Source organism: Cariama cristata, unplaced genomic scaffold, assembly GCF_000690535.1.
Source record: "Cariama cristata isolate BGI_N322 unplaced genomic scaffold, ASM69053v1 scaffold31589, whole genome shotgun sequence".
Taxonomy (NCBI): Eukaryota; Metazoa; Chordata; class Aves; order Cariamiformes; family Cariamidae; genus Cariama; species Cariama cristata.
Genome location: NW_009635739.1, coordinates 8,942 through 36,824, shown reverse-complemented (window position 1 = coordinate 36,824; position 27,883 = coordinate 8,942). Strand labels below are relative to the sequence as shown.

At 41.3% G+C, this 27,883-nt stretch overlaps 1 protein-coding gene across 1 annotated transcript in view; it reads right to left on the bottom strand.

The window, feature by feature from the left end:
- Positions 1–1,106: 1,106 nt before the first annotated feature.
- The window catches only part of SLCO5A1 (solute carrier organic anion transporter family, member 5A1), a gene marked incomplete at its 5' end in the record, with an annotated part of 34,640 nt that continues 7,863 nt past the window's right edge, over positions 1,107–27,883 (bottom strand). The window contains 6 exons of the mRNA XM_009707661.1: positions 1,107–1,552; positions 2,143–2,207; positions 5,270–5,511; positions 9,102–9,261; positions 22,351–22,549; positions 27,334–27,498. Coding sequence (XP_009705963.1) covers positions 1,107–1,552; positions 2,143–2,207; positions 5,270–5,511; positions 9,102–9,261; positions 22,351–22,549; positions 27,334–27,498 — 1,277 coding nt within the window. The remainder of the gene's footprint in view (positions 1,553–2,142; positions 2,208–5,269; positions 5,512–9,101; positions 9,262–22,350; positions 22,550–27,333; positions 27,499–27,883) is intronic.

The following is a 27,883-nucleotide window of genomic DNA, read 5'->3' as shown; positions in this document are numbered from 1 at the left end:
TGCCGCAGGCAGCCAGCGGTGCCGGCCCCAAGCCCACGCCGTCCCTGGCTGCCAGGGGCCCGCCAGGTCCCAGGCAGTCACTCAGACACGAAAGGAGGCCATTAGCTCTCCCTTGAGATTTTTTGACTGAAGCTGAACCAGACTGGCATGCCTTTCTGAAGGACAGCCAAGCTCTTCCTGTCAAGCTATAACCGGTCATTTTCTTCTTCAGGAACAAGTATGTATTTGGTGCTAGTAACAGCCACCCAGATAACATTACAGAAATATGCACACATCCGCTCTGGTGTATCTGTAGGATTCCTACATCTTAATGTTACCATAAATTAATACTGAGGTTTTTTTACTCCAAGCGTTATACTTTCCTAGCCTGTGTACTTTGTGAAGACTGACTACATCCCATCAAATGAAAATTAATGCACATTTTGACAGGATAAAGATATTACAACTCAACATTTGCAAACGTTACCTGATGCGTAACTTTTGTATGGCTTAACATGTTATTAACAGTATTTTAAACCTTATGTTCTTTTTTAATTTAATGCTCATGTCTGAAAATAGCCCCTTTCAAATTCAGTTGCAGTAATGTCTTTACAAGCAAACTTTAAACTTAATTTGCTGCACATACAATTACCCAAATAAGTTGCATAGTTTAAACAAGTTCAGTTGTGCTTTGTAGCAGAACTCACAGTAATTACTCATCTCTTAAAAACACGATTTTTGGATATGAAGTTGACAATACAGTTAAGCATTTTTGTGACGTCTAGACATCAACAATATGAGTTTTTGTCACTCTTCCACTGACTTCTGCTGTTCATAATACCTCACCCTTACATTGATATTACATCAGAGCATGGACATTTAATGGACACATCTGAAATAATTACAAACACAATTTTTAAAACTCCATTGTCGGGAGGGGAGAAATAAGAACTTGGGTTGGTTTGAGGTATCCAGCCCTCAGGAACGTACTATGGTTGTTTGCATTAAGCTTTGTTGGTTTTATCACATGTTACATTTAGATTAAAAATAGAAGGCACAGGTGTTTTACAAGGCGCCGTCATTAAGTCAACCAACAAAACTAAATATTACATTACCAAGCCAGGGGTCTATATCTCAGCAGTGACTTCTTCCAACGCGTTTTCATTTGAGGAATTTATTGCTTCTGAAAAAGGGCCGGGGTATGTCTGTGCTACGCAGTTCATTCCTTGTGCCACACTGATGTCTCCTCGGGAACTGAAGGTAGGGCAGGATCTAGTCCGTGCATAGTTTTGTTGGGGTCCTGCCTGGCCAACCATCTCACTCACAGTGTTCACCGGCGAAGCCCTCCATCTCTGTCTCTGCAGTTGCTCTTCTTTACACTTAATGGAATACCAGGCCAGGAAAATAAAAAAGAATCCCACGAACTTGAGAGCAGCTGCCAAGCCAAAGTAGACAAAACGAAATGAGGTGACATCGTATTCCCAACAAGATCCTTGTACGCCACAATCCTGTTGCCAAAGCATGCACGTGGTGTCAATAACAGCCCCAAAATAAATTGGAGTGGGAATGTAAGCTGAAATAAAAATATCAACAGAAATAATACGTGTTAGTATATAGCGGAAATCTTCTAAAGAAACTATATTCCTTAGCTAAATAGTGCAGGTCGAGAATTTTTGAGATTTCTGCAGTTCTGTTCTCACATGAAATGTAAAACACGGAAAACTGGTCAGCTTCCCACCAACACTACTTATCCCACACATGAAATGTACCACAAACGGGAAAGAATTCAAGCAAAGAAGACAATGCAGCAGCACCTTACAACAGATACTGCTTCAATCTGCTATCTCCAGACAGTTCTTCTTGAACTACATGTCCCACAAAGAAAAGCCAATGTTGCTCTCAGGAAATAAAATACAAGAGAGGAACAAAGTATGACGTTATCTCCAGAGCTGAGCATCCATTGCCGTCCATAGAAGTCAGTAACAAAAAAAAAAAGAAAATAAATATATTCTCAACTACATTTTCAGAAGCTATTAATTTTAGGTTCATAATACAATTAGTCAGGCAATTAATTGCAGACTTATGGAATTTTACTACTTTTATGGTACATTTAATCTGGACATGGTGAGTCTTATGGAAATGCTGAATAAATGTAAGACTTACCAAGAGTTCGCAACAAAACAAACTGCATTCCTAGTGCAAAGGGGCGCTCCCCATCTTCCACAGACCTAGCAGACAACAAGAAAACTCCTCTGAAGAAATAGTCATACCAGATAATCATTGTGGCGTGTTCTGGTTCTACCTCCTGGCTTTTTTCTGAGCTATAAAAAATCTCTGTCTAAATTTCTTCCATTTAGCTTCTAACATTGTTAACTCATTGCTGGGAAAAAATATATCCAGCCCCTCCTGTCCCTGTTTAATCAAAATCTCAATCACACCTTTGAATCTTTCTTTACCTGTGTAAGGTCTGAAGAATTTGATCCAAACCCATTAAGGAAATTTAGAGAACCCACTCAAAATGTTTACGGCTTCTCAGGACAGTTTCCTATTGTTTCATATGATGTCTTGCTTTATTTTCTTAATCTTTTTCAGATAAATTAAAATTAATGGAGAATTAAGTTGCTGAACTTCTGAAGTTCTGGATTTAACAGATCTCTGTGTAGTGTAAGCACTTCAGAGCTACTTTAGGAAAAATATCAGTAGAAACATCCAAACAGTCTCTTTAAACACTGTTCCTTTTCAATACAAGTAATACAAAATTTCTTCCATTGGTTTCAAAGGAAAAATGTCAAGCTTTCAAAAGACTAAATACAAAGTACTGGTATTCCACAATACAACTACAATTTTAGTGAGCCACAGATTTTCTTCTGATTTAAAAAATAGTTTTAAATCTTAACTTAAAGGTCTGAAATTAAGATAGGCAGCTTCTAATGATGTTGAAATATAAGATAAAAACACACAAAATACTGCAGTCAAAAGGATGTAGCTGCAAAATCAAGGTTTGGAAGTCAAGCACTCAGAAATTGAGAAACTGGAGAACCAACTTGGGACACAAACCTTGGACCGATGCGCTGTGCGCAATAGGTGGTTTGGGACAGCGGGTGTCACTGCTCATGGGTGTGGGCCATCCCTTTTTTTTACTGAACATTACAAAATCCTGTGGAGATGTCCCTTACGCACCTCACTATTGTGAGGTCCACTGCAATATTAATGTTCACTGATTGTAGTTTACCTTTGCGCAATTGCAGTGCAATGACAATGGTTTTTTATTATTATTATTATTACTATTATTGTACAGGTGGAAAACGTGGAGATAGAAAGAATAAAGTCAGAAGTCTCTGAATTCTAACACCGCTGTGCACACAGTAGTTGAGCTAAGGCTGCATGAGCAACTGGAAGTCTGGTGTGCCCTTGGCTTCACAGTCCTAACAGTGATCCTTGCACCCATTTTGTAGATTTTTTGAAAAGTAAACTGGAAGACAAATTCCAGCACATGACACAGCACAGTCCTCCACATGTCAGCAGCAGGCTCCTTCATAAACCCCAGCCACTTGAGCTGAGAAAATGACAGCAAGAGAGTGCTTGTCCTTGCTGGGGATGAGGCAGGGATGCCTGCCAGGGGGTTTCAGAGCTGTGCTCATGGCTGAGCGTAAGGACAGCAAAGCCAAGTCCTGATCTGCCTCATGTTTTCTAAGGTTCCATGACCTATTACAAAGATTTGCCATTATTATTTTTATAGGGGAGTGATTGTGAGCAGCAGCAGAACATCTGTAGTCTCAGAGTATAAGAGTGAAGACAGAAAGAGAACACTACGAACAGAAAATCCCACTTGGTTGGGAGGACCATTCTCGCATGAAGAAAAGGCCCAAGACTGGTTTAAAAAAGCTCAATTTGGAGAGACATTTTACATAAAACCAGGTCAAAAGACACCTCTATGTTAGCAATTACCGCAGCTCTAGAGAAGCTGATTTATACAACTAAGCAGCCCGTGCTGAGGACCTGACATCTACACCACAAGTATTTCAGGTTTTGTAGGGATTTACTTCAGATCAGCTCTGACCTGGTCCCAGGGACTGAATGCCCATTTGCATCTGGATGATTTTGGGTGCGCTTCTGAAGAGTATCTCAAACCCTGGAACAGGCTTCCTAGAGAGGTGGTCAATGCCTCATGCCTGTCAGTGTTTGGACATCGCCCATAATAACAGTCTTTCATTTTTGATCAGCCCTGAAGTGGTCAGACAGTTGGATTAGACAATCACTGTATGTCCCTTCCAACTGAACTATTCTATTCGATTCGATTCGATTCTATTCGATTCGATTCGATTCGACTCGATTCGACTTTTTCTGTCTTCCAGGTCACCTCTGTCCAAAAGGGACTTACTTCTTCAACTCTGAGAGCTCTTCAGCTTCAGATTCCAAACCCAATCGACACCTTTAAACCATTCTCTTTGTCATTCTGTTACCAGCAGAACCAATACCTACGGGTGTGTTTTGTAAATCCTAGTAAATAATTACCTCATTTTCTTCCAATTCTTCCTCCTCCTCTTTTAACAACAGCAAAATATATTGTATAAAGACGAATTTATTTTAGCAGTAGACCATATTATGTTTTTTTCAGCTCACTGTTCTTTAAAAATCAGACTGAAGTTCACTTACAGAAGCTGTATTTTAAATAGACAAAGATGTTACAAGGAGCAATAATGCTTTTCAGACCAGATGGCAGAGATAGGAAAAGCCAATCCAAAAACCTGAACACTTTTTTTCAAATGGACAAACAAATGACATTACCTTTCCCTATAAAGACTGTGGTGTTTTCTGTCCTTAAATGACCACAGTGACAACACCACTGCTACAGTACAGGTTCAAAATTCTTGTGTAGAAAAAAAGGGAATATTTAAAAACAGGCATGTGGCAGGAATGAACAATTTTAAGAAAGAGAAAAGGGTAATTTTAAATACTTTTTTCGTTCGCATTTGAAAATCTAAACCATCGCTCTAAGAAGGTTGAAAATTTCTTCAGGAGTAATAATTTTCTTACATTATGCTTTTACTTGTTCTCTCTTTATAGTGTCTGGAAATCACTAGGCACTTCATGTTTCCTAAAGTGGATTATCATGTTACATATTCTAAATACAAGCAAGCTCTACCCTATCCATGTCAGCCCTATTCTATTCACTTTTTAAGGATACATAAGCTTGAAGGAGTTTGGCTGCATTGCCCCAGCCTCTTCTGACACAGGCACTGGTAATAGCGGACACAGCAAAAAAGACTTAAAACACCTGAGTTCTCACCTGAGTGTCACTATGATTGCTGACGGCTGGGCACACGCTGTTATAAGGGTAACAATGAAGAGAAATATCAGGAACGGGATAAGCGTGTTGCAGGTTCGATCACACTTCCCAGAAACAGCGTAGCCGTTCTCATTCAGGTAGGTTTTGACAATAACCAGCCGGAGCTGGCTGCGCTGGCCCACCGTCGGCGGAGTGATCACCTGGCGACTCTGGACACAGGCACATTCTGTGTAATTTCTTACCTAGGGAGAGCAAAAAAAACCACATTTCCACGTGAAAAACCTATGCAAGAAAGACATTGCGCAGAGATGTGGTACGACAGTCCCATGGTACTTCTCAATCAGGAATCTTCTGCCTTTAGCATCATTACTCCAAGTACAAGCAAAGTTACTGCTCCAAGTATTTTGAAAACTGGCCAGGACTCTCCATGATGAGATTGCCTTTCCATTGCTTTATTTAGGCTGAGTTTAAAAAAAATTCTGAAATATTTTTTTGAAAATTCTGCCTAAACAACAGGGAGGCTGGAGAAAAAGATTGTTTCTATCGTATTACAAAAACTATGAGGAAATACTTTTCAAGCAGCACTGACAACGCCGTATCCTGGAATTTGGCAGGCTGTTGACTTTCATTTTCAGGAGGTTTCTGCCATCTCAATGGAGGTCTACCTAGATTTGGCTAAAGAGCAACAAGCTGCACTTCATGCTTGGAGCCCAGGATCTTCCAGCTGAATGTGGGTGTGGATGTGGACAGGATGCAGACAGGAGCAAAACCAGAGAATAAGGGGAAAGCAGAGACTTAAACAGTGAGACTGGAGGACATCAGGGATTCCTGAATGGACAAAGAGGCTGAAATTAGGATGAAGAGACTGAATAAAGAAGTGGCATTACATAGGCACAGGGCATTATGATTTGAGCAAGGTGAGGAAGAGCTAGATCAGAAATAGACTCCTTTCCTACTTATTCTACTGCTGTTTTCAACTAATCTAATGGCAAAGGGGTGTGCAGTAGATCAGATTACTGCGGTGCGAGAGCAGAAACAGGTCAGGACCCATGTGATGCTACAGGAAGGAGTTCTTGGTTTCAATGTTTGCGTTCATAAAACCTAGGACCACACATGCACAGAAGCTACATTACAAGACCATCTTAAGGTTGTAAATTTAAGCACTTGGACATCAGGAAATATCCGAATCATGGCTGCTTGTCAACTTTAATGTATACCTTTATATGTATTTGTGCTATGACATAGCCTCACATTTTTTTCCCATGGGATTTAGCTGAACACCTTAACAATATATCAGTTTATCCAGTACTTTACCTCCCATTTTCAAAACATGGCTCCAGGCATTTTCTTCCTCACACTAACCATATTCCACTACAAAGACAGAATGACTCCTATTTCATACGGATTTTTCTATCACACTCACCATTAACTGTTTCAAAAAGGAGTAATTCATCTTCAGAACAGTTATGAGATGAGGCACTGATGCTGTTATCTCTATTTTGTAGCTAAGTAACTGAAACTGATCACGAGTTTCACAAATGTGGGTAACTAATTTGAGACAACTGGGATCCTTTTTTCCAGAACATTTTCCATTATATACAACTTAATATATTCTAAAAGTAACTTCTCATGCCTTCAGATACAGATTTAGGCGCTGAGTGCTTCTACAAATAGCACTTCTGGTTATTGCTCATGTCCATCATCCAGAATAAGAAGAATGCAAGATTAATGACCAACTGGGAGAACTTTTGTATAAGTGACTTGCCCAAATTCGCTTAGGAACAAAGGCAATGACAGAATCCAGTTTCCCAAGGCAGCACTCCTCTCTCTAATACCACATGAGTATCTGCTTTCTTCCTACAGTCCCTCACCTTAATCTCCTTATGGCTTCCAAATACAAATTCCAAACAGGTAGAAAATAGTCGTCTTTACTACGCAATCTTGGTTCATTACCAGAGAAACCAAGTCTGTGTGCTAAACGAGACAGACATGACACAACAGAAATGCTAGAGTATAGGAATATATATATAAAACAGGTAGGAACTGTACAATGGCATCCTTTTCTCCAACTTTCAATTTTTAAATGGTTAATTTTGAAAACACTCGATGTTATAAACTTAAATCTGACTGTTATAGGTTAGCAACATTTTGTCTGTTACGCAGTGGCACAAGCCTTCATCTGTTGTTTCTAAAAGCACCCTACATAAAGTGTTATTTAATGAAGAAATGTATTTTCCTACCAATGTCAGCCCTATTCTGTTCACCATTAGCTACTGAGTTAAAACTTCAGGCCATGAAGGATCTTTTCTTAAATTTTAAGAGGAAATAGTATGTTTCAAAATCTGTAGTGAAGAGCACATACTCCCAAAGTACCTCCCTACTAAATGATAGTGCCAGTTTGATATCAGGTGAAATGTAGCAAAGATCAAACCTATGTCTCAATCCAGCAAAGCACAAATAAGATTTATATAGATGCTGAAAGTTAACCACAGGCTCACATCACAGGCTTTTCCAATTGGATCAAAGCAATTTTCTACAAAAAAACAGCCAGATAGTCTAAAAAAAATAACTGTAAAGGAAACTAATCTGTTCTTAGTGGCATCTATGTATGAACCTGCATTTTCAGACCATTATCCAGTCAACCTGAGAAAGCACAGCGCCCGACCTAACATCCTCCTGCTCCACAGGCTGGCTCAGGACTGCAAATCAGGAGACTGATGCATTATAAATAAGTTTTCTGGAAAGCACAATCAAGTCCTGAGAAAATCGATGTTTATATTACTTCCTGTCTTTCTTAATTATCCTTTTTTAAAGGACAGTTCTGTAACAGAAGAATTTAAGAGTTCATTTTTTGTACGAAACGAGCACGACCTTAATGCTCTGTTGATATTTAGGTTACATTCTACTTTTCAACTGTTTTCTTGTGCCCAGTCCTGGAAACTGCCAAATTTCCATGATGTGATTTTACCAGCAGGATGCCCTTCCCCAGTCCAGCATAACTGGAAGACTGGGCTGTAACAGGCAATGTATTTCCAATAAAGAAAGCGGATTATTAACATCCTTTAAGTTCTAGTTATTTGAGTTCAATTACTTCATTTAGCCTGGAATTGGTTTAGGGAACAGCTATGAGAACGGCCAAATGATTTTACAAGAGTAGAATACACGGGCTGTCTTTACGTAGCCACACAAACAAAAGACCTATCAGGTGCAACAGCTACTCATGCAAAATGACGAGGCTGACACAAACACCAATGACTTTAAACAGGCCATAACTAAATTTAAACTGGGGTTTAAAACACTTCCAACTACCCGAAGAGTTAAGTTCTTCCTTCCATTCAGAGAAGGAGCCAAAAAAACCCCCAAACTGCTCTTAAGAGTAACACTGATGGGCTTGTAGAAAGCCAGTAAGACATGGCTCCCTATGTTAGCAGAAAGCTAGATGACACTGACTAAAGGTCCCATCTCTGAGCCTTGCAAAAACAGCAGACACACAGGCCACTGCCATCGGGGACTCTGAAGTCCGCTCTGGAAACACTAGCCCTCCCTACCCCATGGTACTTGGCACTCACTCGGTTGTAGGATTCACTTCGTACAAATGAACTTGTGCCTCAAATTTTTATATAGCTGAAAGGAAGCGGGGTGGGACCATGCGATAGGAGCATTACCAGCCTTTCAAAACATGGAAGGACTCATGCACGAGTCAGCTGCAAAGCAACTTCTCTGAAGCTTCAAGGGGGGGATGCTTGTGCTAGAAACAGAGCAGTCTTTGATCTGCATCAGTCCCGAGGGGCTATTCGTGGGTTGTATGTGGGTGGGTGAGTGAAGCACTTACCCCTGTGCTATGGTTTCCACCACTGATGCAGCCAGCTAGGCAAGGATTAAAATACGTTATTCCATCTGATCCACAGACAGGCTCGTACTCATGAATCTTACATCCACAGTTAACATTACAGCTCCCAGTCAGATTCCTGTGGGCCATGGCAAGCGTGGGACTGAAGAAAGGAAAAAAAACATGCTAGTAGAGCAAGCACAGACATCCTGCTGTTCAGAGGGAGAAAACATCCTATTCATTAACTCTAGAACTGAGTTGATTATCAGAGAACGACTGCATTAACTCTAGGTTATGTACATGATTTAAACAATACAGAACACCCAAGGCATCCCTGTCATTAACTAAAAGCACAATACAAAAATAATACCAAAGTTTAAAACCTGTATCTTATTTGCCTACCTAATAGTTGTAAATTTCTCCTGTTTTTTTTTTTTCTTTAAGAGTTAAGATATCACTATTTTGTACATCTATCCTAAGCTGCAGCAATTTGTTGCTGTTGATTACTAGTGAAGGGCTCAGTGATGGAATGTAAGCATTATGTGAACTAATACACATCCGTTCCCACATACCAACAACTATTCTGAAAACTTAATACTTGTATTATTTATATGTATATGTGAAATCTACAGGAAACTCTCTACATCTGGAGGAGTGCTGTGCTTTTACTAAATGTCTGTAAAAGTACCACTACTCCACTTCCCTGGGCCATTCCCCACAATCTTGCCAAAGCCCAACTTGCTAGGTCCTCCCCCAAAGGGTTTGGCAGAATGCTCAGAAGGAACTAAAAGGAATTTCAAAACTGAAGGACATGCACACACCAAAAAGCAGGCTCTTCACTATCTGTCACTGTTGCTCCAAACAGGTGGTTGAACAGATTTTAACCGCCACAGCAGGGAGCTGCACCAATTCTTCCCTGGCAAGCACCACGCCAGCCTGGGAATGTCCTCACCGTAGGACGAATGTGGAAACGGACCCCAATCAAAGCATGGCATTCATCTGAGCTCAGTGGTTGACGTAACAAGCCTGCATGAAGCACTGCACTGAGACAGTTACAGGTCTCTCCCGATGCACCCTCTTCTCCAGCTAACACCTTCGCATGGTACATCTGGGCCCTGTCTGGAGAGAGCAGGTCATTCGGAAGCAGTTTTGGTTCCCCCAAATGACACTGCCCTGGGTGCTGGGAGTCCTAAAGCAAGACAGGCTCCTAAGACAGAACCGATACCTGATATCCCAAGCTGCCAAGAGGCAGCCAGTACGAACCACTGAGTGCCAGTGGGCAACTCATGGCTGGAATCATGATTTTATAAACATGTAATCCCACTGTGGCTCTACTTTACCAGTTGTACCACTGCAGCTCAATCCAGAAGCAACAAAGGCCTTAGTAAGAGCAGCATCCGTATCTGTAAGATCACAGATTCTTCATCAGAAGATGACAGGGGAAAAAAAAAATCCCACTGATCAAATGGTGCTTTTTGCTACTAGTAGAAAGAAATCAACTCTGGTTACAACCGACTGCTGGCTGTCACCATCATAGGTTTTGACTCAGGCTGACTAAGACACACAGCCACCAAAGTAATCAGTTCTCATCTTAGGTACTATAACACCTCAGCCCTGCCCAAGAAAACCTCTCAGGTCACTTAAAAATGCCTAACTTTGGGCACAAACCCTGGAGGAGACACTCAGCTACTCCCTGTGCTGAAGGAAACCCTAAGGCGACACCGGACTTTTAACGTTCCTGGGTAGGGTAAGGGCTTGGAGTACAAAACAAAGGAGGAAAAGCATTAGCAGGCACAAAGGCAACCTCAATGAAAGAAAAGAATAATAAAAATCCCTACATAACTGTATATACAAATTCTGATTATAGAGAAATAGAGTTAAAATGGCTTAAAGAAAGAGAAAATGGATACTAGTTTGTTTGTTCTCAAATTAAAAACAGACTGGCATAACTGGACCCAGTGTATATAGAGCTAATATCAGAGGATGTAAGGTGTCAGTCTCTGCTACCTAGAAGCTCCTCATTAACGAGGAAGTAGTTAATGATCATATCATATTTTTCTGACAAATAACTGGTCTGAAAAGCCATTTACTTTTAATGGGCATATTTTCTCGAAAACCTCAGACTAGTTTATGAGGAGCTACTCTACTACCTTTGGCCTTTTCAGTTACTGGGATTGCTCAGGTGAGTTCTGTAGCATTGCTTTTTTCCCTTGGTTGGCTAAAGACTAACGGAAAACTTACTTTCGTATGTGTACATTTTCTGTGAAAACCTTTAGAAACACACGAAAATGGCTGTTGAGACCACGGTTGTCTCTTCACCGGTATCCTGTCTCTAACAGTAGCCATAAGAAGATGACTAGGGAAAAGCAAGAACAGGGCAAGTAACATCCCCCAGAAAAGTATTCTCTCAGCTTCTGAGGAGTCTCAACACAAAATGTTTTCTAGGTCTGACGGGTTTTTTAAGTTAATAAACCCCGATTTTTTCCCTGTACTTCTCCCATTTAGATTACATTTTTTGCATCTACAATATCCAACAGCAAGGATTTTTCAACAGTTCACAGCCTGTTACATGAGTTGTTGTTTGTTTTGAATCTGGCTCTTACTAGCTTTATCTGACAGCCCCCATGTCTACTACTTCGCTTGTAAAATCTAAACACAAGAAGACTCCTGAAAAAATAAACTTTCAGGGGTTCCTATGGCCAACATGAAAATATTTGCAAGCTCTAGTGAAATCTTGCAGTTGCGATTAAATAAACCACATCTAATATTAACTAATCTAATCTAATCACATCTAGTATTACCTGAAGGCATTATGCCAGAAGGTACCTGAAAGTATAGGCACTAAGTGTTACTTTTTATCCATGCTATTACTGAACATGCTAGCTCAGGGGTACCAAAAAGAAAATAACTGTCCCGCTTATATATATATACACAGACACACCTTGAAACATAAGTTATTTTCTGCTGTCATTATGCAGCCAAATTATAACACGCATGAACTTCTAAACAGCCCATATTATATTTACACTTATTTTTACCATACTTGCCATGCTCTCTGTCTTGTTTCAGGTTGCTAAATTGATTTAATAAGTGGAAAAGCAAGAGTCTGCAGTGTGGTTTACTGCTGGTTCAGTTTTCTGCATCTCATTTCGAATTTCATCTGTGTTTAAAACACTGCCAGCAACACGAATGCATTAAGGTAATGGAAAAGTTACCTGAATGACCTTATTCATACCAATCTGTTTCCAAGTGATAGGGTTGGCTGAGGCTAGGGACTCTAGCTCTTATTTCCTAAATACCTCTCTGTCTGAAGAAATCACAGTTCCTAAACTCTGCACTCGTGCTCCCTCTTCACCGCATAAGGTGTTTCCAAGCCACTGAAAACTGAAAAGCAGCTGATCGCAACGTTTTCACCTGAAGTTTCTCCTGTTACTTAGGAAAACTCCCAGTATGTTACTTTCTGTCACAGCTCTCTAGGCTTGTAAGTGCTATTTTGTGTCTCAAAGTACCCCAATGCTAGGGACTGCAATATTCAGTGTACGGCAATGCACAAGTTTTTCAGAAGATAGAGGGCCAGTTTCAAACCGCTTACTTTATGGGCTGTAACTTGCAATACCTAAACCTGAAAGTTTTTAGTCCTTCCAGGTGCCGAAGTCAGAAAGGCACGTTCTGTAAGGAATCAAGACGGCTGGCACTTCTGAAGATCTCAAAAAATTCAGAACATGGAAGTGAGAGCCTGACCTCCCTCCAATGACTTTCTGACTGGCACTCTGGCCAGGGAAGGTGAGATGGGAGCCGAGAGTGATGGTAAGACCAGATCAGAATTGAGTCTACAGACAACAATCACAGTCAGACTCGGTCCAGGGATCATGCAGCAAGTCTAACAGAAAGGAGGGACAGGCCCTCACCTCCAGCTTTCTTCACAATAGCTCTTAGCAGTGATGGAGCTGACCCTGGATTCAGCCAGTTGAACTCCCTAACTCAGATGACCAAGCTCCTGGAACTGGGGGGGGGATGCAATCTGCATCCTGACACTGTACAGGAATACCAGTGTCTGCTACAGACAGCTCAGTGAGCTCCTACACACGGAGCAAAAAGCTGTCCCTTTGTGCTGATAGCCTTCTCCAGACACACCACACTTCAGGGGTTTATAACAGATCTCTTCTGAAGGGGAGGAGGAGGAAGCTTCCTCTTCTTCATGAGCTCTGCAGTTGCCTGAGGTGGGAACACTGGGGTTCCAGGTCCTCCTCAACCTGAAGAGGTTCAAACCTACATCTCCATGGTGTTCTTATCAGCAAGCTCCAGAATGGTGTCTTTCCATCCTGCCTGCTGAAGCTGAATATGATCTCCACCCTGTCCATGCCACCCCATCAGTAACTCTTTACTGCCATATCTACAAGCAAAACCTGGAGCAGGGACCAGGACTGAAGCCATTTCTTCCAAGGGGAATCTCCTTTCAGAAGGTTTTAAAGATAGATTCCTCTTTTGCTTACTCTTTTTCTACCTCTGCTTCTCTGTACATTCCTCATTTTTTCTCCTTTCTCTTCCCTTGTATCCACCATCCATTTGTGCAGTGCTTATGGTGGGGACATCAGGAGTTCAGGGTCAGATTCTCTCTGAGTAAATAATAGCTGGACAGTGGCCACACAGAAGGGGAGCAACTTTTGTAGCAACCGATTTCCTGACTTCCTAGCAAAAAGACACTATCGGGCAGCTCTTATCTCCTCCACGATAACTGTTAATAGTGGCCAACGCTAACACAGTGCGGGCATCAGTGGGAAATGCAACACACATACATCCCTTATGGATTTGGACATATGGTTCCCTCCCATCTGTGAGTCACAGCAGCTTGAACACCTGCACATACCTGGCTCCCTAAAACCACACAAAAGTCTATGCTTGGTCACCGGGAGAACTCTGGCCAAAATACAAACAATAGTTTACTTCACTTCAGTAGTCCTTGAGAATACTGTATGATTCTGTGATTCTGTGATACTAATCTCTGAGATTGAAGAGTCCAAAATATGCTTAATCTGGGTTTTGGAAAGAATCCACAGACTTCAAACATGTTCCAAAGTCCTTCTTCAGTCAATGCACTCCTCTACCTTCTCCGCAGTGGTCACAATGGCAGAGATCTAGATTAGCTCAGAAGACAGGGCCACACAGTCTGTCATCTGCATGGTTTTGTGACTCTGCATAGCTAGAGAGCATGGTACCTGAACAAAGGTAGTGCTTTGAGAATGCAGTTTTGGAAATTGTGGGTTTTATTACAGTGGTAACAGAACCCTTTGGTGTCTCATTAGCTTAGTTTGAAAGATTACTTTGAATACTGCACGTGCCACCTTTCACCAGTGTTTCACCGACTGCAAGATGCTGCAGTCCATGGCTACAGTCACTCTGGCTTCAATCCTCAGAGGGACACAGCTTCTGGATCATCTCCCAAGCGTTGGATCTGTCTAGCTCCATGACACAAGGCTGTCCCTCCTTCCTCTTCCTGTCTGATACTTTTAATTGGTAGGCTTTGGAATGGGCTGCCCAGGAGGTGGTGGAGTCACCATCCCTGCGAGTGTTTAAGAAAAGACTGGATGTGGCACTTAGTGCCATGGTCTTGTTGACATGGGGATGTTAGGGCAAAGGTTGGACTCGATGATCCCAGAGGTCTCTTCCAACCTAATCGACTCTGTAATTCTGTGATTCTGCAATCGAGCTGACAGTTTTTTCACAAATGGAAGCAAAAAGTGTCCTCCATTGCATCGTTTATCCAGTGATTAGATATGAAAACCCAGTTCCAATGAATATTGAAGCAATCCATGCAAGGCTGAATGTGATAAAGAGGAGACGTTGCAGGAGCAAAATTTAAAGGTCTTTTCCAGAGACTAGAATATACATATGAAAATCCTCAACTCCAGGAGAAGACTGTGCCCTTTGCCTTCTTACACCTGAGTGGTAAGTGGAGCTGCAGGCACCATCCTACTTCTGCCTGTGGTCCACGTGCAGTTCAGTACAGAAGACCTGAATTTCTGAGAACAAATGCCAGTATGACCCCTGCAGAACCTAAAAAACTAGACAGAGCTAAGTACTGAGCTCTGTTGGGGTATGAGTATTTGCACATGCACCATAAGCAAAAATCTTGCCTTGGGAATTATGCTGGTATGCACAACCTCTTGGCAACCGGCACCGCAGCGTAATATTGAATTAATTGTGCTGCCTTGTTTACCCTGCTCTCAGTATTGCTCAACAACCACTGCTGTTTAAAACTAGCTCAAGTATCTCTGCTCTAAGCAGATCAGTAGATATCCAAGGAATTTTAGCACCTCCTCAGCCAGGCAGGAGCTGAACAGGAATCTGGATTGAGTTTGTGGCTGCATCCTCAAGATCCTGTACACACGCTCACGGACCGTCACGGCTGCAGAGCCCCATGAGGGCTGCTGTCTGCTTGTCTTCACATCTATACTGTGTGGGCAGGACCACTGCAAAGGTAAACAGCTAGTATCAGACTTAGTGCAGGCCAGCTACCCCACGGACCACAAAGGATGTTCTTCTGCTCCCATCTTCTACACCTGACTAGAGCAGAGACTCGACTTGGGAGCCACTCTACACACAGCAACTGTCACCCGTGTCATCTGTCACCTCACCTCCTGTCACTGGTGAATCTAAGCTGTGTGACTACTGCTTAGTGGCTTCCACTTGACTCATTTTTAATGTATTTATACACCCCTATTTGCTTTTGCTGAATATGCTTGTCTTTCCAGCTGGGCACTTTTGCAGCCTATCAAATGTTACTAAGTAGCTCTTAAATATTTATTCACTGTCTACTGATCACACAAACCAGGTTCACAAATTTAGCTCTTGGAGCTACTTTACACTTTATGGTCTAGTTGGATGTTAACCAAAGCCTTTCAGACCATTTTCTTTCTTGTGCCATAAACAACATGGCACAGTTTTAGAAACAAGTTGCAGCTTGAGCAGGAAATCGAATATCCAGGACTGATACTGGTTCTGTCGCCTTCTCAGCTATCAGCTGAAACTTGTCTTATCATATCACGCTGGATTCCAGAAAGCAATACGCAGCAACACGTCATATAGCAACAGGCAGACTTTTCCAGTAATCTCTCAACAGAACCTTTTCTCCCATGGAAAACACCAAATCATCAAAACATTCCTCGGGAACATACCGATTTCAGCAGCACAGTGACAGAAGTTTTTCACACCAACAAGAGAGGCAACATTTTTGGAGTTTCACAGGCTCCTGGGCAGCCTGTTGAGCTGGATGTCCCAGATGCCTGAATACTGGGAGTAAGTAGGGACTCCACAACCTGCCTGGAAGACCCTCGTGCCCACATCCCGGCTGCCAGCAGGGCTGTGCCACCCAGCACACTGACAGGTCCAGGGACAGCCCTGGCTGCCGGGAAAGGCATGGCTCGGGTTCCCTTCTCCAACGTCTCCCACCCCGTGAAATGCATTCTTCTCACCTCTTATCCCTCCATCACCTAAAACCCTTCTCAGCAGCAGACGGGTCGTGTTGCCTCTCAGGCAGAAGAGCCCGCTCCCCGGCTCACTCCGCTGACGTAGCTAACCCGCTTCGGCTGTGTTGCTGAACATGACCATGACACAGAGGTTAGGAAATCAGCTTAAAAATAAAGGTGAATGAAATCAGGCATGCAAGAACTGAGAAGCATGAAACTGGAAACTGAACTGAGACCACTGTGATAATTTACTCAGGGGCATTTTTTTGTTTGCCCAGGAAGAAGCCTTTAGTTTACAGACAAGCAAAGCAAATACACTCAAATTAATAACAAGCTACTGCAAGCTGCAGCTTTCATCACTTCTGTACCTCAGCAAATCACTGTAAGGTTATTTGGGGGATTTTTTGTTGTTGTTCAGAGCAATTGCCTTGCACACAAAGAGATGTTTTTTCTTCATCGTTTCAAGAGGATGTGATACACAAAATCAACTATTAATTCTGTTTCCAAAAGCTCATTATCAGACAATTGTAAAAGGTTGATCCTTTCATCTTTGTTACCTTCACTGGTCACTCATTGTTCGCTCCACTTTCAAGGACGAAAAACTAATGAAGGATGAAGGAATTCAGATGCTGGGACATGAAATCTCTACCAACGCATATCTATGTAATCTCATTTTCATAACATGTGATCTAGCATACAACACATATTGTAACAGATTTATATGAACACTTGTCCAAGGAGGGAATAATTTTTTCTTGAAGGTATGTATTTTTCCAGCAGTAAGCTGAACCAAAGTACTCTACTAATCCCGCCTTCTGAGACTGCGAGGCTGCCTACTCTCCACAAAGGAAAACAGAGCACTGATCCCTGAATTACTGCACAGCACATCACAGATTTACCTGCATGGGTCAGAAAGAGCAGGCTCTTATGGAAATTCCACCGGAGCTAGTTAAGTCTTGCTCATGAGTTGGCCTGTGGGAAAAGCAGTTTAGTTTCAATGCACCCGTGGCTGTAGACACAGGGGATGTCTGAAAAACAGCCGCCCTGCTTGTTTCCGTGGGTGCAGACGCTGTCAACTTGCAGCACTGCTGCACCTGAGCTGCCAAGCACACCCATCATGCGTGAGCATGCTAACAGAAAGCAGCCCCAAATGACAGCATTTCCTGAACTATTCTTTAAATCACAATGACACCGCGCCTTTCATTAATAAGATTCAATTGCAAGTTTGGTAAACCTGTGTGCTGGGACAAAACCCAGAATCCCATCTGAACAAATTGCATTTGTTCATTTCTCAGGAAGACTGTTCTGTGTCTCCACAACACGATGCTGGTAAAGCTAATAAAAAGGAGACCTTTATTAGATGTGACTAACGATAAAAGAGATTCCAGTTCCTAACATTTTTTCTTCTAAATCCTGCTCTCCTCTCCAACTATTACTCTGTGGAAGGCTTGTGGTATAGGAGTAAAGTAAGAAAAGGGAAAGTGTAAGGCGAGATTTATTGCCTGAAGTTTTTAGAGCTGTGACCTGTTATTTCAGATACCCAGGTTTGGACTGAAACCTCACTGTGCTGGCAGTCAATGCACAAATACTGCAAAAAAAGGTGGACCCTCTTTCCATGGGGCTACAATCTAAACTAAATGCAGGTTTTTTAAAAAAAAAAAACAGTGCCTGACTGTATTTTGGTAACCTCTAAACAAAGAATTGGTTTGCACATGGTTTTATTCATACTTATTTAGACCGCTGTAGTAACCTGCAGGATGAAGGAAACATAAAGGAAGGGAGATAACCCCTCACCACATCATTTCTATAATCTTAATATTGGGCTATATGATAAAAAGGATTATCTTAATTTGATAGCAGTATTTTTGGTTTGGTATTGAAGGACATTCTGAATGGCCGAGATCTGCAGTCTCCTTGTTGGTAAGCAGCTGGAATCGCAGCAATGATGCAATTTTTCTGTAGCTGTCAAACAAGGGACCTTCTCACTGTGTTAGCTGGATTCCTTCTTTGTTGTTATTGTTCTGATCCAATTAGTCACTGCTTTCAAGTTAAGGGATCCAACTGGCTGATTGGACTGAAGAGATACAAGAATAACAGAAACCCAAATTGGTGGTACAAGAGGAAGAATAGAATATTTTTTTCTCATGTGAAGTGCCTCAGTAAGTCAATTGCATGCTTTAATTAAACCTTAATTGCACCAAAACAACAGAAAGCAATCAAAAAGGGTCTGTTTTGATTCATTACATACCAGGAATGTGAGAAATGGAACTGAACTAATCCAGGAATCTGCCACTATGAGTAAGCTCCCCATGGAGCTTGTTTTAGTTGCCTTATACCACAAAACATGGAAGAGACAGGTCTACAAACAACCAAAGCAGCTGATCTCTGCTATTTCCCCTTTATTCAGTACTAGTGAGGCCACACCTGGAGTACTGGGTCCAGTTCTGGGCTCCCCAGTAGAAGAGAGACATGGGCATACTGGAGATTATCCAGCAAAGGGCAACTAAGGTGATGAAGGGATGGGAGCATCTCTCCTCTGAGGAAAGGCTGAGAGAGCTGAGACTGTTCAGCCTGGAGCAGAGACGGCTCAGAGACATCTCATCAATGTCTGTAAATACCTGAAGGGTGGGTACAAAGAGGACAGACCCAGGCTCTTTCCAGTGACGCCCAGAGCCAGGACCAGAGGCCATGGGCACACACTGAAACACGGGAGGCTCCCTCTGAACATCAGGGAACACTTTGTCACTGCGAGGGTGATCAAGCACTGGCACAGGTTGCCCAGGGAGGCTGTGGAGTTTCCCTCCCTGGAGATATTCAAAAGCTGGAGATAATTCCCTGATTCAGAACTTCCCACTCGAACGCTGGTTATGGTGCAACAGAAGGGATCCATATCATGGTTTGACATAAGACTCCTTAAACTGTGTTCAAATATCAAACAGGCCTTCAGAGACAAGGCTGGGGCATGGAAGAACAGGCTCTAAAATGCTGAGATGTATAATACAGTGGTGCCCTTGACCTTCCTGATAACAGAACTGCTGATGACACACCAATAATGGCAAAACTGCTTATGCTCAACATAAAACAGCAGAAAATCCTTGCAAATGTATTCTAATCTGTGCATGCCTCCAGGTCCCATCCACTTCCTCACAGCTGGTACAGTTAGAAAAACACTGAGTTATGAAACGTACTGAATTATGAAATATCATTGCCTACTTTGCTGAGTACTGGTATGCACATACTTCTATGTTAACTAAAACCCAGCTTATCCTTCTCCTTTGTGCTGGTTTATGGCTCAGTTCATCAAAAAAAAAAAAACTACTTTTCAAATGTAAAAGAGAAGAACAGTAGAACTGAACATGTTTGTCCAGAGAAGATTCTCCTGTGGGGTATGTCTGCATTGCCCAGTGCAGCTGAGATCCCTGGGCTGCTGCCAGCACAGGTAGCTCAGACATCAGACCCAGCATAGCCATGTTCAGGTAGAGCATCATGCAAGATATTTACTATGAAACAAGCAACTGTACTGCTACTCCTACCCAATCTAGCCTGTTGGACTGGCTTTGATGTCCACATGCTGCACTGCACTGGAACTAGAGAATGAAGGATGTGTTTTATTAAACCTCAAAATGAAAGCATGCTCTTTTTTTTACATGAACAATAACATTCTTTGATGTCTGAGTTAAAGAGTTGCCTACCAAGTAAATGATTTGAAGTTAGCAAATGATTGATGATAAGGATTAAGAGAATGTTTATCATGTCAGATATTCAAAATTAATTTATGTGCAGTGCTGCTTCTTTATTATAATTTTGATAATAAATTTGGATTTGATCTCTGCATTAAAAAAAATCATATAGGGCTGGGGCGGCAAACCCCTGAACCATGCTTTATAACATGCTGGTAATTCTCAATCTCTGATGACACTACAGTCTAAGCATACTGATTTTTACACTAATTTCAAAGAGTTAATATACCTCAACACTTTCGAGAATTTTGCCATTACCATCGCTCACCTCTTTCCTCAATAAGAACAATTAGATTAAGGTGGTAGAGAGGTAACACTACTGCAGACTTTCAGAACAGCTGTGATCAGATGCCTATTTCAATTCATGCTATGTATTTACTGCAAATGTTACTGCTTACTGCAAAAAAAAAAAATTAGATACTCTTACAATTCCAGTATGAAGGGTATGTGTTACACAGCAATAGTTTGCATTGTCTTCAATTTAGAAATATATTTTAATTAAATAGTACTTTTTCACAAATGGAAAACTAGAGCCTTCTTGTTAGCCAGGCAGGGACACTGACTTGCCACACACCTCAATTAATTGCTATCTTAAATTTATGGTTTAATTCCTAATAATTTTCATTTCTTCATCTACACCCACAGGCTGTCACAAACATCAATAGAAGGTGAACAATCAAAGCATTCCACCCCCTTCCCATCCCCATTCTCTCCTTCAGCCTACTACGCTCAGAGGAGGATATATCACCATGCTACTCCCCTCTACAGTCAGCTCCTCAGCACCAAGCTTTAACTCTAGGCATTAAGAATACTAAGGAGTAAACCAGCTTTCCATCAGCTCATGACTTTCAGTTGCTGGTTTTCCTTGCTCTAAGATTAGAATTTGACAGCAATGAAGTAACACCGAGCAACACATAACGCAAAATATTCTCTGTGTAAACAGTGCCTATTTTCTTCCTCCCTTGCTTGCCATTTTTCCTCTTTGTTTTTCACCTGGCTTGCTCACTGCCCCACTGTAGTTCTTTTTTTCCCCATTTGATTATTGCTTTTCTTGCTCCGCACTTATTCTACGCTCTCTTCCAAACCTCAAAATGTTAAAGAGTCCAGGGCTGAGCCTTAAATACATTAAAATGGATCTGATACCCAGCACCTGGCCATAAATAAAAGGCAGATTTTTGTCTCATATGTAAAAGCAAAGGGAAAAACATTGCTTCAGATAAGTTCACGCTCTTCAAATGCTAACTCTGTTCTTGTGTTTAAGCTACATGAAGAAGGCAATTTTGGGAAAAAGCTAATGTACGAAAAAAGAAAGAAAATAAAAGTTCTCACAACTTTTACGACACTGTTTTCCTTCCAGATACTGATTTTTCTAGAATGCCCTTCCACGCATTTCTTAATGTCACAGCCTAAATCCCTCATTCCCAGTACCTTCCTACATCCACACCTTCTTTTTTATGACAGTCGTCTTCATTCTCAATATATCTTTAATGGTTATGACCTAGTCATTGTCTTGATGATGATCCAGAAAGTGCTGGAGGGCATTCAAACAACTAGTAAGGGGTTCAGAAGCAGCGCACACCACTAATGGCAACAGGACATGCCCAAGGGATTCCTCTCAAACAGGGACTGTAGGCCTAGGTTACTATTAAAGTGATAATAAACAAACCTATTCAGAAATAATCTTTATAATCCCCCTCACACTTTTCATGAGCAGAAAAGAAAGTATTTTGAAATGCCAACTAAACTCTGAGCAATCTACAGAGGATACTATTCTTATTTTCCTGTAAAATTCACATTCACTTAAGTCCATTCTAATGCATTTTCCCATCCCTCAAAAAGGTGACTTACTACATAAGCTTCTTTATAAACTAGATGTAAAACTGAAGGGCCACATAGTAACAGAGTGTCTTTATATCACAATACTCACCAAATTCTCATTTGAACACGTGGCTTCTTCAGTACATCAGCCATCAGCATTTTTTACATTTCTTTATCAGGCTGATTGGAAAAAGCTGGTTTTGCCCCAGATGGTTCAAAGATACTTACCCAGTTGTGTAAGGTATATTTATTCCCCCTAGATTAATGCTTTCACATCCAACAATGAAGAGAGTTGAAAAGCACAGCAGAGAGACACCACTGCAGATCATAGCCAACTTTGCAGACTCTCTCGCACCAAGTTTCAGTTTTTTTATAATGTAGCCACCGAGGACAATACCAACACCAGCACTTGGGACAATAATCACACCTGCCGGGAAGAAATTCAAGCAACATTAAAACAGGACCTATAGAAATGGTATAAAACATAAACATTGGTTTCATTCCCTAATTAGATGACTGTAAATGCTGCACTAAGATCTCCATTGTCTGATTCTCTGCTAGCAAACTGAGTCAGACTTTTCAAACCTCTGGAGTGTTGTCAAAGAATTAATAAAAGCCCCCTTATGATATTACCAGCAGCCAAAGCACTATAAGAGAACTATTGTACTTACAAGCAGAAACATTGCTTTGTATTTATTTTAGAATAGGGAGAAGGGATACATATTGCTTCAGTTTAACTACTGAAAATTTGAAGAAATCCAGATTTGGACATGAATCTTCCTCTTCCTACTCTCATAATTAATTCCAGTGAAGCACAAATGCTAACCTCAGGCAGGACTCCAAAAGCCTGCCCACCTGGGAGTGCACGCGTGAGCCTGGCTGCAAATTCTGCCTTCTGGATACTTTACTCAAGCTAAATAGCACTTTCCTACATCAGCACTCCGATTCATGTCAGCACAGCCACATGGAGTGTAAACCGATCAAACATGATTAAAGTAATTAAGATTCTAGAATTAGTATTAGGGTAAGTTTAAGACACAAAAGACGTGCCTGTGAAATTTCTGTTGCTCTGCAGTCGCAGAGCATCACCTTGTCCTCACTTGCCAGGGTCTGAGGTGGTGTTAAGTCAGTGAATGTCTTGCACTTCTTTGTTTCCCTTGGCTTTTACTTCTCACTGACATGTGAGAAGGTCTTTAAATTAGTTCTTTGCTAATAAAGATGCACTCAACATAAATATGGAATTTGAACAACTTTTGGCAGCTGCATCTATGGAGAAGGAGCTAAACTTTATAATCTAAATTCTTAAAGATGTTGGTTTTCTTTTTAAAGAAGCCGATAAGACTATCACTTGCCAATACGTTTAATTATTGCAACACATTCTCATTCTCTGCTACTTTTTCTAAAGGTGAAGGGGGCATTATATTTATCAAAACGTTGGGATCATGAAAGTAAAAATAAGAGGTAAAAATAGTCACTGCCTTAATTATACTGCCATCACCAATGGCATTATAAAACAAAATGTCATTTGATGAGGAAAAAGCTTAATGATAACCCTTCACAGAATCAAAACCAGTCTTTCTCATAAGAGCAGAAATTAAATGTGTAAGTCATTCTAGGAGAATTAAATGATTTTCACAAAGTTCAAAGCTGTTATCTCTCTTGAGCTGTTATATCTCTCACTTTCAATGACTGAATATGAAGGAGGGAAAGAAATCATGCAAATCCTTCGCTTGCATTGAAAATATTCTCTCTGGGTGAAAACGGTAACTCAGCCATCTGAGTCTACCAGGCATGCCCTGCTCTACAAAATCGGTGTAAATCTGTAAAAAATCTGTACAAAATCTCACATGACGTGTGAGGCCCATATCCATGACGAAGGCAGACTGGGATCACTTGCAATGCCTTCTAAAACACCCCTGTCAGGTGAACCAAACTCCACGGACCAAATCCGTGGCTACATCAGTTACATGAACTAAGGATCTAGCCCGAGGTAAGGGCTTACTGACAAAAAATTAACCTCAGTATTTTATTCTGCTTCCTTCCACCTCACAGCTTAGCTTTGAGTCCTTAACCTCTTTCAGATCTGAATTTACCTTTCCTTTCTTATTCTCTTGAGGGCATGGATATTGGAAAAGCCTTTCACTAGAACTGAGACACTGTGTATCTATGTCTAGTACCTTGTCAAAACTGAGCATGTAAATACTTTGCGAGGCATTAGGTTAGTGGTTCTTGCATCAATGAGTCATACTGTGCTGCTGTTTTCATCCATCCTCTGCCACACCATGAAGATCAGAACATTAAAAATGAGAACAACATAAGCAAATTGCCCACCAAGGTTCACTCTCATTCAGGAGGATGGAAAGGTAAAGGAAAGCCTACATAGAAGAAATATAAAGACCAATTCCTCCATGCAAAGTGGAGCTAGGGATGGAAAAACTCTCTCTCTGGGAAAAACTGGAAAGGCAGGAGCAGATTTCACCGTTTGTGGTGAAGGCAGCAGAGAGAAGTGCTCATTCCTTCCTATGTGTCAAGAAGCCTGACAGGTTCTTTTGCCCTAAGTACAAACTCTTCATCCTTATGCCCCTCTCTTTCCACAGGGGATGTGAAACCAGAAGTGATGTACTGTCAAAGAAATGCAGCTACTACAGTACACTTCCAGATGAGCTTCCAGGGCAAAGCAAAGCATGTACATCTAATCAGGACATGCACTCTTCTTTTTCAAAGGCATTTAGAGGAATAAAGCTTAACATCTGATACTAAGCTGTTGCACTGTACTCTCCTTCATTTCACAATGACAGTTTGGCTTACAGGAATTGTGCATGTACTAAATACACTCCTGTGTATAGTACTCCAAGGCAGTATCAGCTTTCAGTCAGCAATTTTCAAGCTTTGTCCTTTTTGCTGTTGTCAGGATGCTGTGGCACTTGAGGCTTTCCACAAAGGAAAACGATGATCTTAACAGCTAGTAATAGTCTGGGAACAGAAAACTGCAATATCTGCTAAGTGGGCTAGACTTCCAAAGGGAATACTGTGGAGATTTTCAAACCAGTTCTGCCTGGGATGCATAATATACCTTTTCTAAAACTAAAGGTAGATCCGATGCATTTGTAACCATTTTAGCAGAAGTTACCAGGACAGTGCTTTACAATACATAGTGTGCAGTTCTTCCAATTATAAAGTACTTGAATTCTAAATCTCTTTTTCACAAGTAGATCTGCTAGCAAAGCACCTGAAATTTTAACCTGGATTTGTCTAAGATCTACCTGTAACCTAAAGTCAAAGTTCATTTTTTTTGGACTTAAGAAAGCCTGGATGCTAAATGCCACCTGCTCTACACACAGAAAACAAAACTCCAAGCAAGACTGCAGCAGAAGCTGCACAAGTTCCGGACATGAAGTTTGGTACATGGCATTTTTGCTGATGATTAATGCAAGGAAACTTGGAGATTCTGTACTCAGCTGGTAATGTACATATGAGGTACAGACGCAGTAATATAAGCAACATGTAAGTCCTCCTCTTGCTAACCAGAAGTTTGTAAACTGGACACGTCTTTTCCTAGATTAGCCAGTAGCAATCTAGTACAGAATCTCCAAGTTTCCTTTTCCCATTTTTCCTAAAAAAACGATTTATAAAATTATTAACAACTGTTGACTTTAATGCTAAGTTTAGGAGTTGGGGTTGTGGAAGCAGTGCTCACTTGTCTGTCTTGTACATCCAGCCTGAGCTAGTGCATCTTCTTCTTCTGGTTCATTATAATAGTCTTTATCAAGTAATTTATAACAGGAAAAACAACATATTTTCATAGCTTCACACCCTGAACAGAGTTACATCCTTTTTTCCTCTTTTAATATACTGGCTGTTGAATATTTTGTCTGGCAAGAATGCTTCTGGTTTATCCTGAGAATGAAGCAAGTTACGGAGTAGCAATCTCATCAAGACTATAGTAAAACCCCTATACATGTGTAGCTACCCTAAGCTTCAGATAGAATCACGGTCCCATCAATCAATGTGTCCTCCTTATATAGACTAGAGGGACTTCATGCCCTGAAGAAAATCTCATCCCAGCAAGCTCTCGAATAGAAGTCATCACATGGTGCTTCTCTGACATTTCCCCTCCACACTCTAGAAAGACTCCTCGCACTTCATCCAGCCACTGCAGGTGACAACAAATTATTCCCACGTGAGGTCTCTGTGTTTTCTCTCTTTCTTCTGCTACTTTTTGTCTTTTCCTTGACTGATGCCCCTGGGCAGCTTCAACCCATACTTCATCCCTGTTCCCAAAACTCACTTTCCACTCCATCACTCCTTTTCACATGCAATAGCTGGAAGTATGGGGGAGCAAAGAGATAACCTGCTTAGCGATTAGCAGCTATTCTATATGGGAAGCACTATGGAGAAGTCAAAAAGATGCTTATAAAGACAAGTGTCTTTGATGCAGCTAGGAGAGAAGGGAGATGATCTGCATGACATGGGCCCTAATTCTGCACAACATTTTGGCCCTTTTCCGTTGGGACGTTCCCATCCCTCCCTCCTGAAAAGCAGTCCGAGGCTTAAAATTTTGTGGTTTGTAGCTCTGTTAGAAGTTGGACTTGGCTGTATATTGCTGGGGTATCAGGGGAAGTGCCATACCTGCAAAAGAGGGATCTCAGACCTGCAATGACACGTGGGAGAGAATTTGGAGAGCTCTCCTGACTAGACTACATCATTGTGCGCTCAGTGTTAAAAAGTAAAAGGGAAAAAACTACCAGCTTCGAGTGGAGAGATAACTGAAGGATGGGACAGATAAACAGCTTGTCATTGGGGAAAAAGGAAAGATTAGGATACTTTAAAGATCAAAGACGAAGTAAAATTCACAGAAAATAAGAACAGCTTTAAAAGACCTTTTAAGGTACACAAATTGCAGTAATGCCTATGGGTTTTCTACCATGGTTTTGTTGCTTTTTCCCCCCTTGAAGACCATTAACATATTAGAAAACATCTGTCTAGGCTTATGTAAAAAAACCAGACTTTTAACAATATAAATGGATTCACATTTTACTAAACACATACAGCAAACATCAAAAAATGGCCTCAATATCTAACCAAATGTACAAAGCTGGATCCGATCACCTGTTCTGACAAGCACATTTTTCGTTCATTCCTCCATTGATTCATTTCATTAGTCAAAGAACGTCAACCCCTGCAAGGTTACACTACGTGGCAATGCCTTACCAGTGTAGATGCTGGCATTGGAAGCTGGGATGCCAAACTGTGACTCGATGAACTTGGGAATGAAGGTAATAAAAGCTGTGACAATGGCACTCTCAGCTGTGTATGACAAACTCACAAAAAGGAATGTCATGTTGCTTAAGATCCTGACAGCTGCTCTTGGAAGCTCTATAAAATGACAAAAATGACAAACGAATGTTATAAATAATGAGCGAGAAACAAAAGCAAACTGAAACAAAACAAACTGATTCTCTTTGAGATGGACTGGCAATAATGGCTTGGTAGCATCTGGCTACATTTGCTAAGTGGAAGGGAGAGTGCATATTTGGGACTGCAGTCTTCGCTGTCTGCTCTTACCCTATCTCACTGCATTGCCCCAGGGCTCCAGTCCCACTTTCACAACCACAACTGAGGTCTGTTTTAACAAAACCAACTGAAGAAACAGAGTCTACACGGTAACACTATAAAGGAAAGAAAACCAGAAATAAAATGTAGCAATTTTGGAATTATTCTGATGTCTTATTTTGAAATTTTCTATCAGATAACACATACC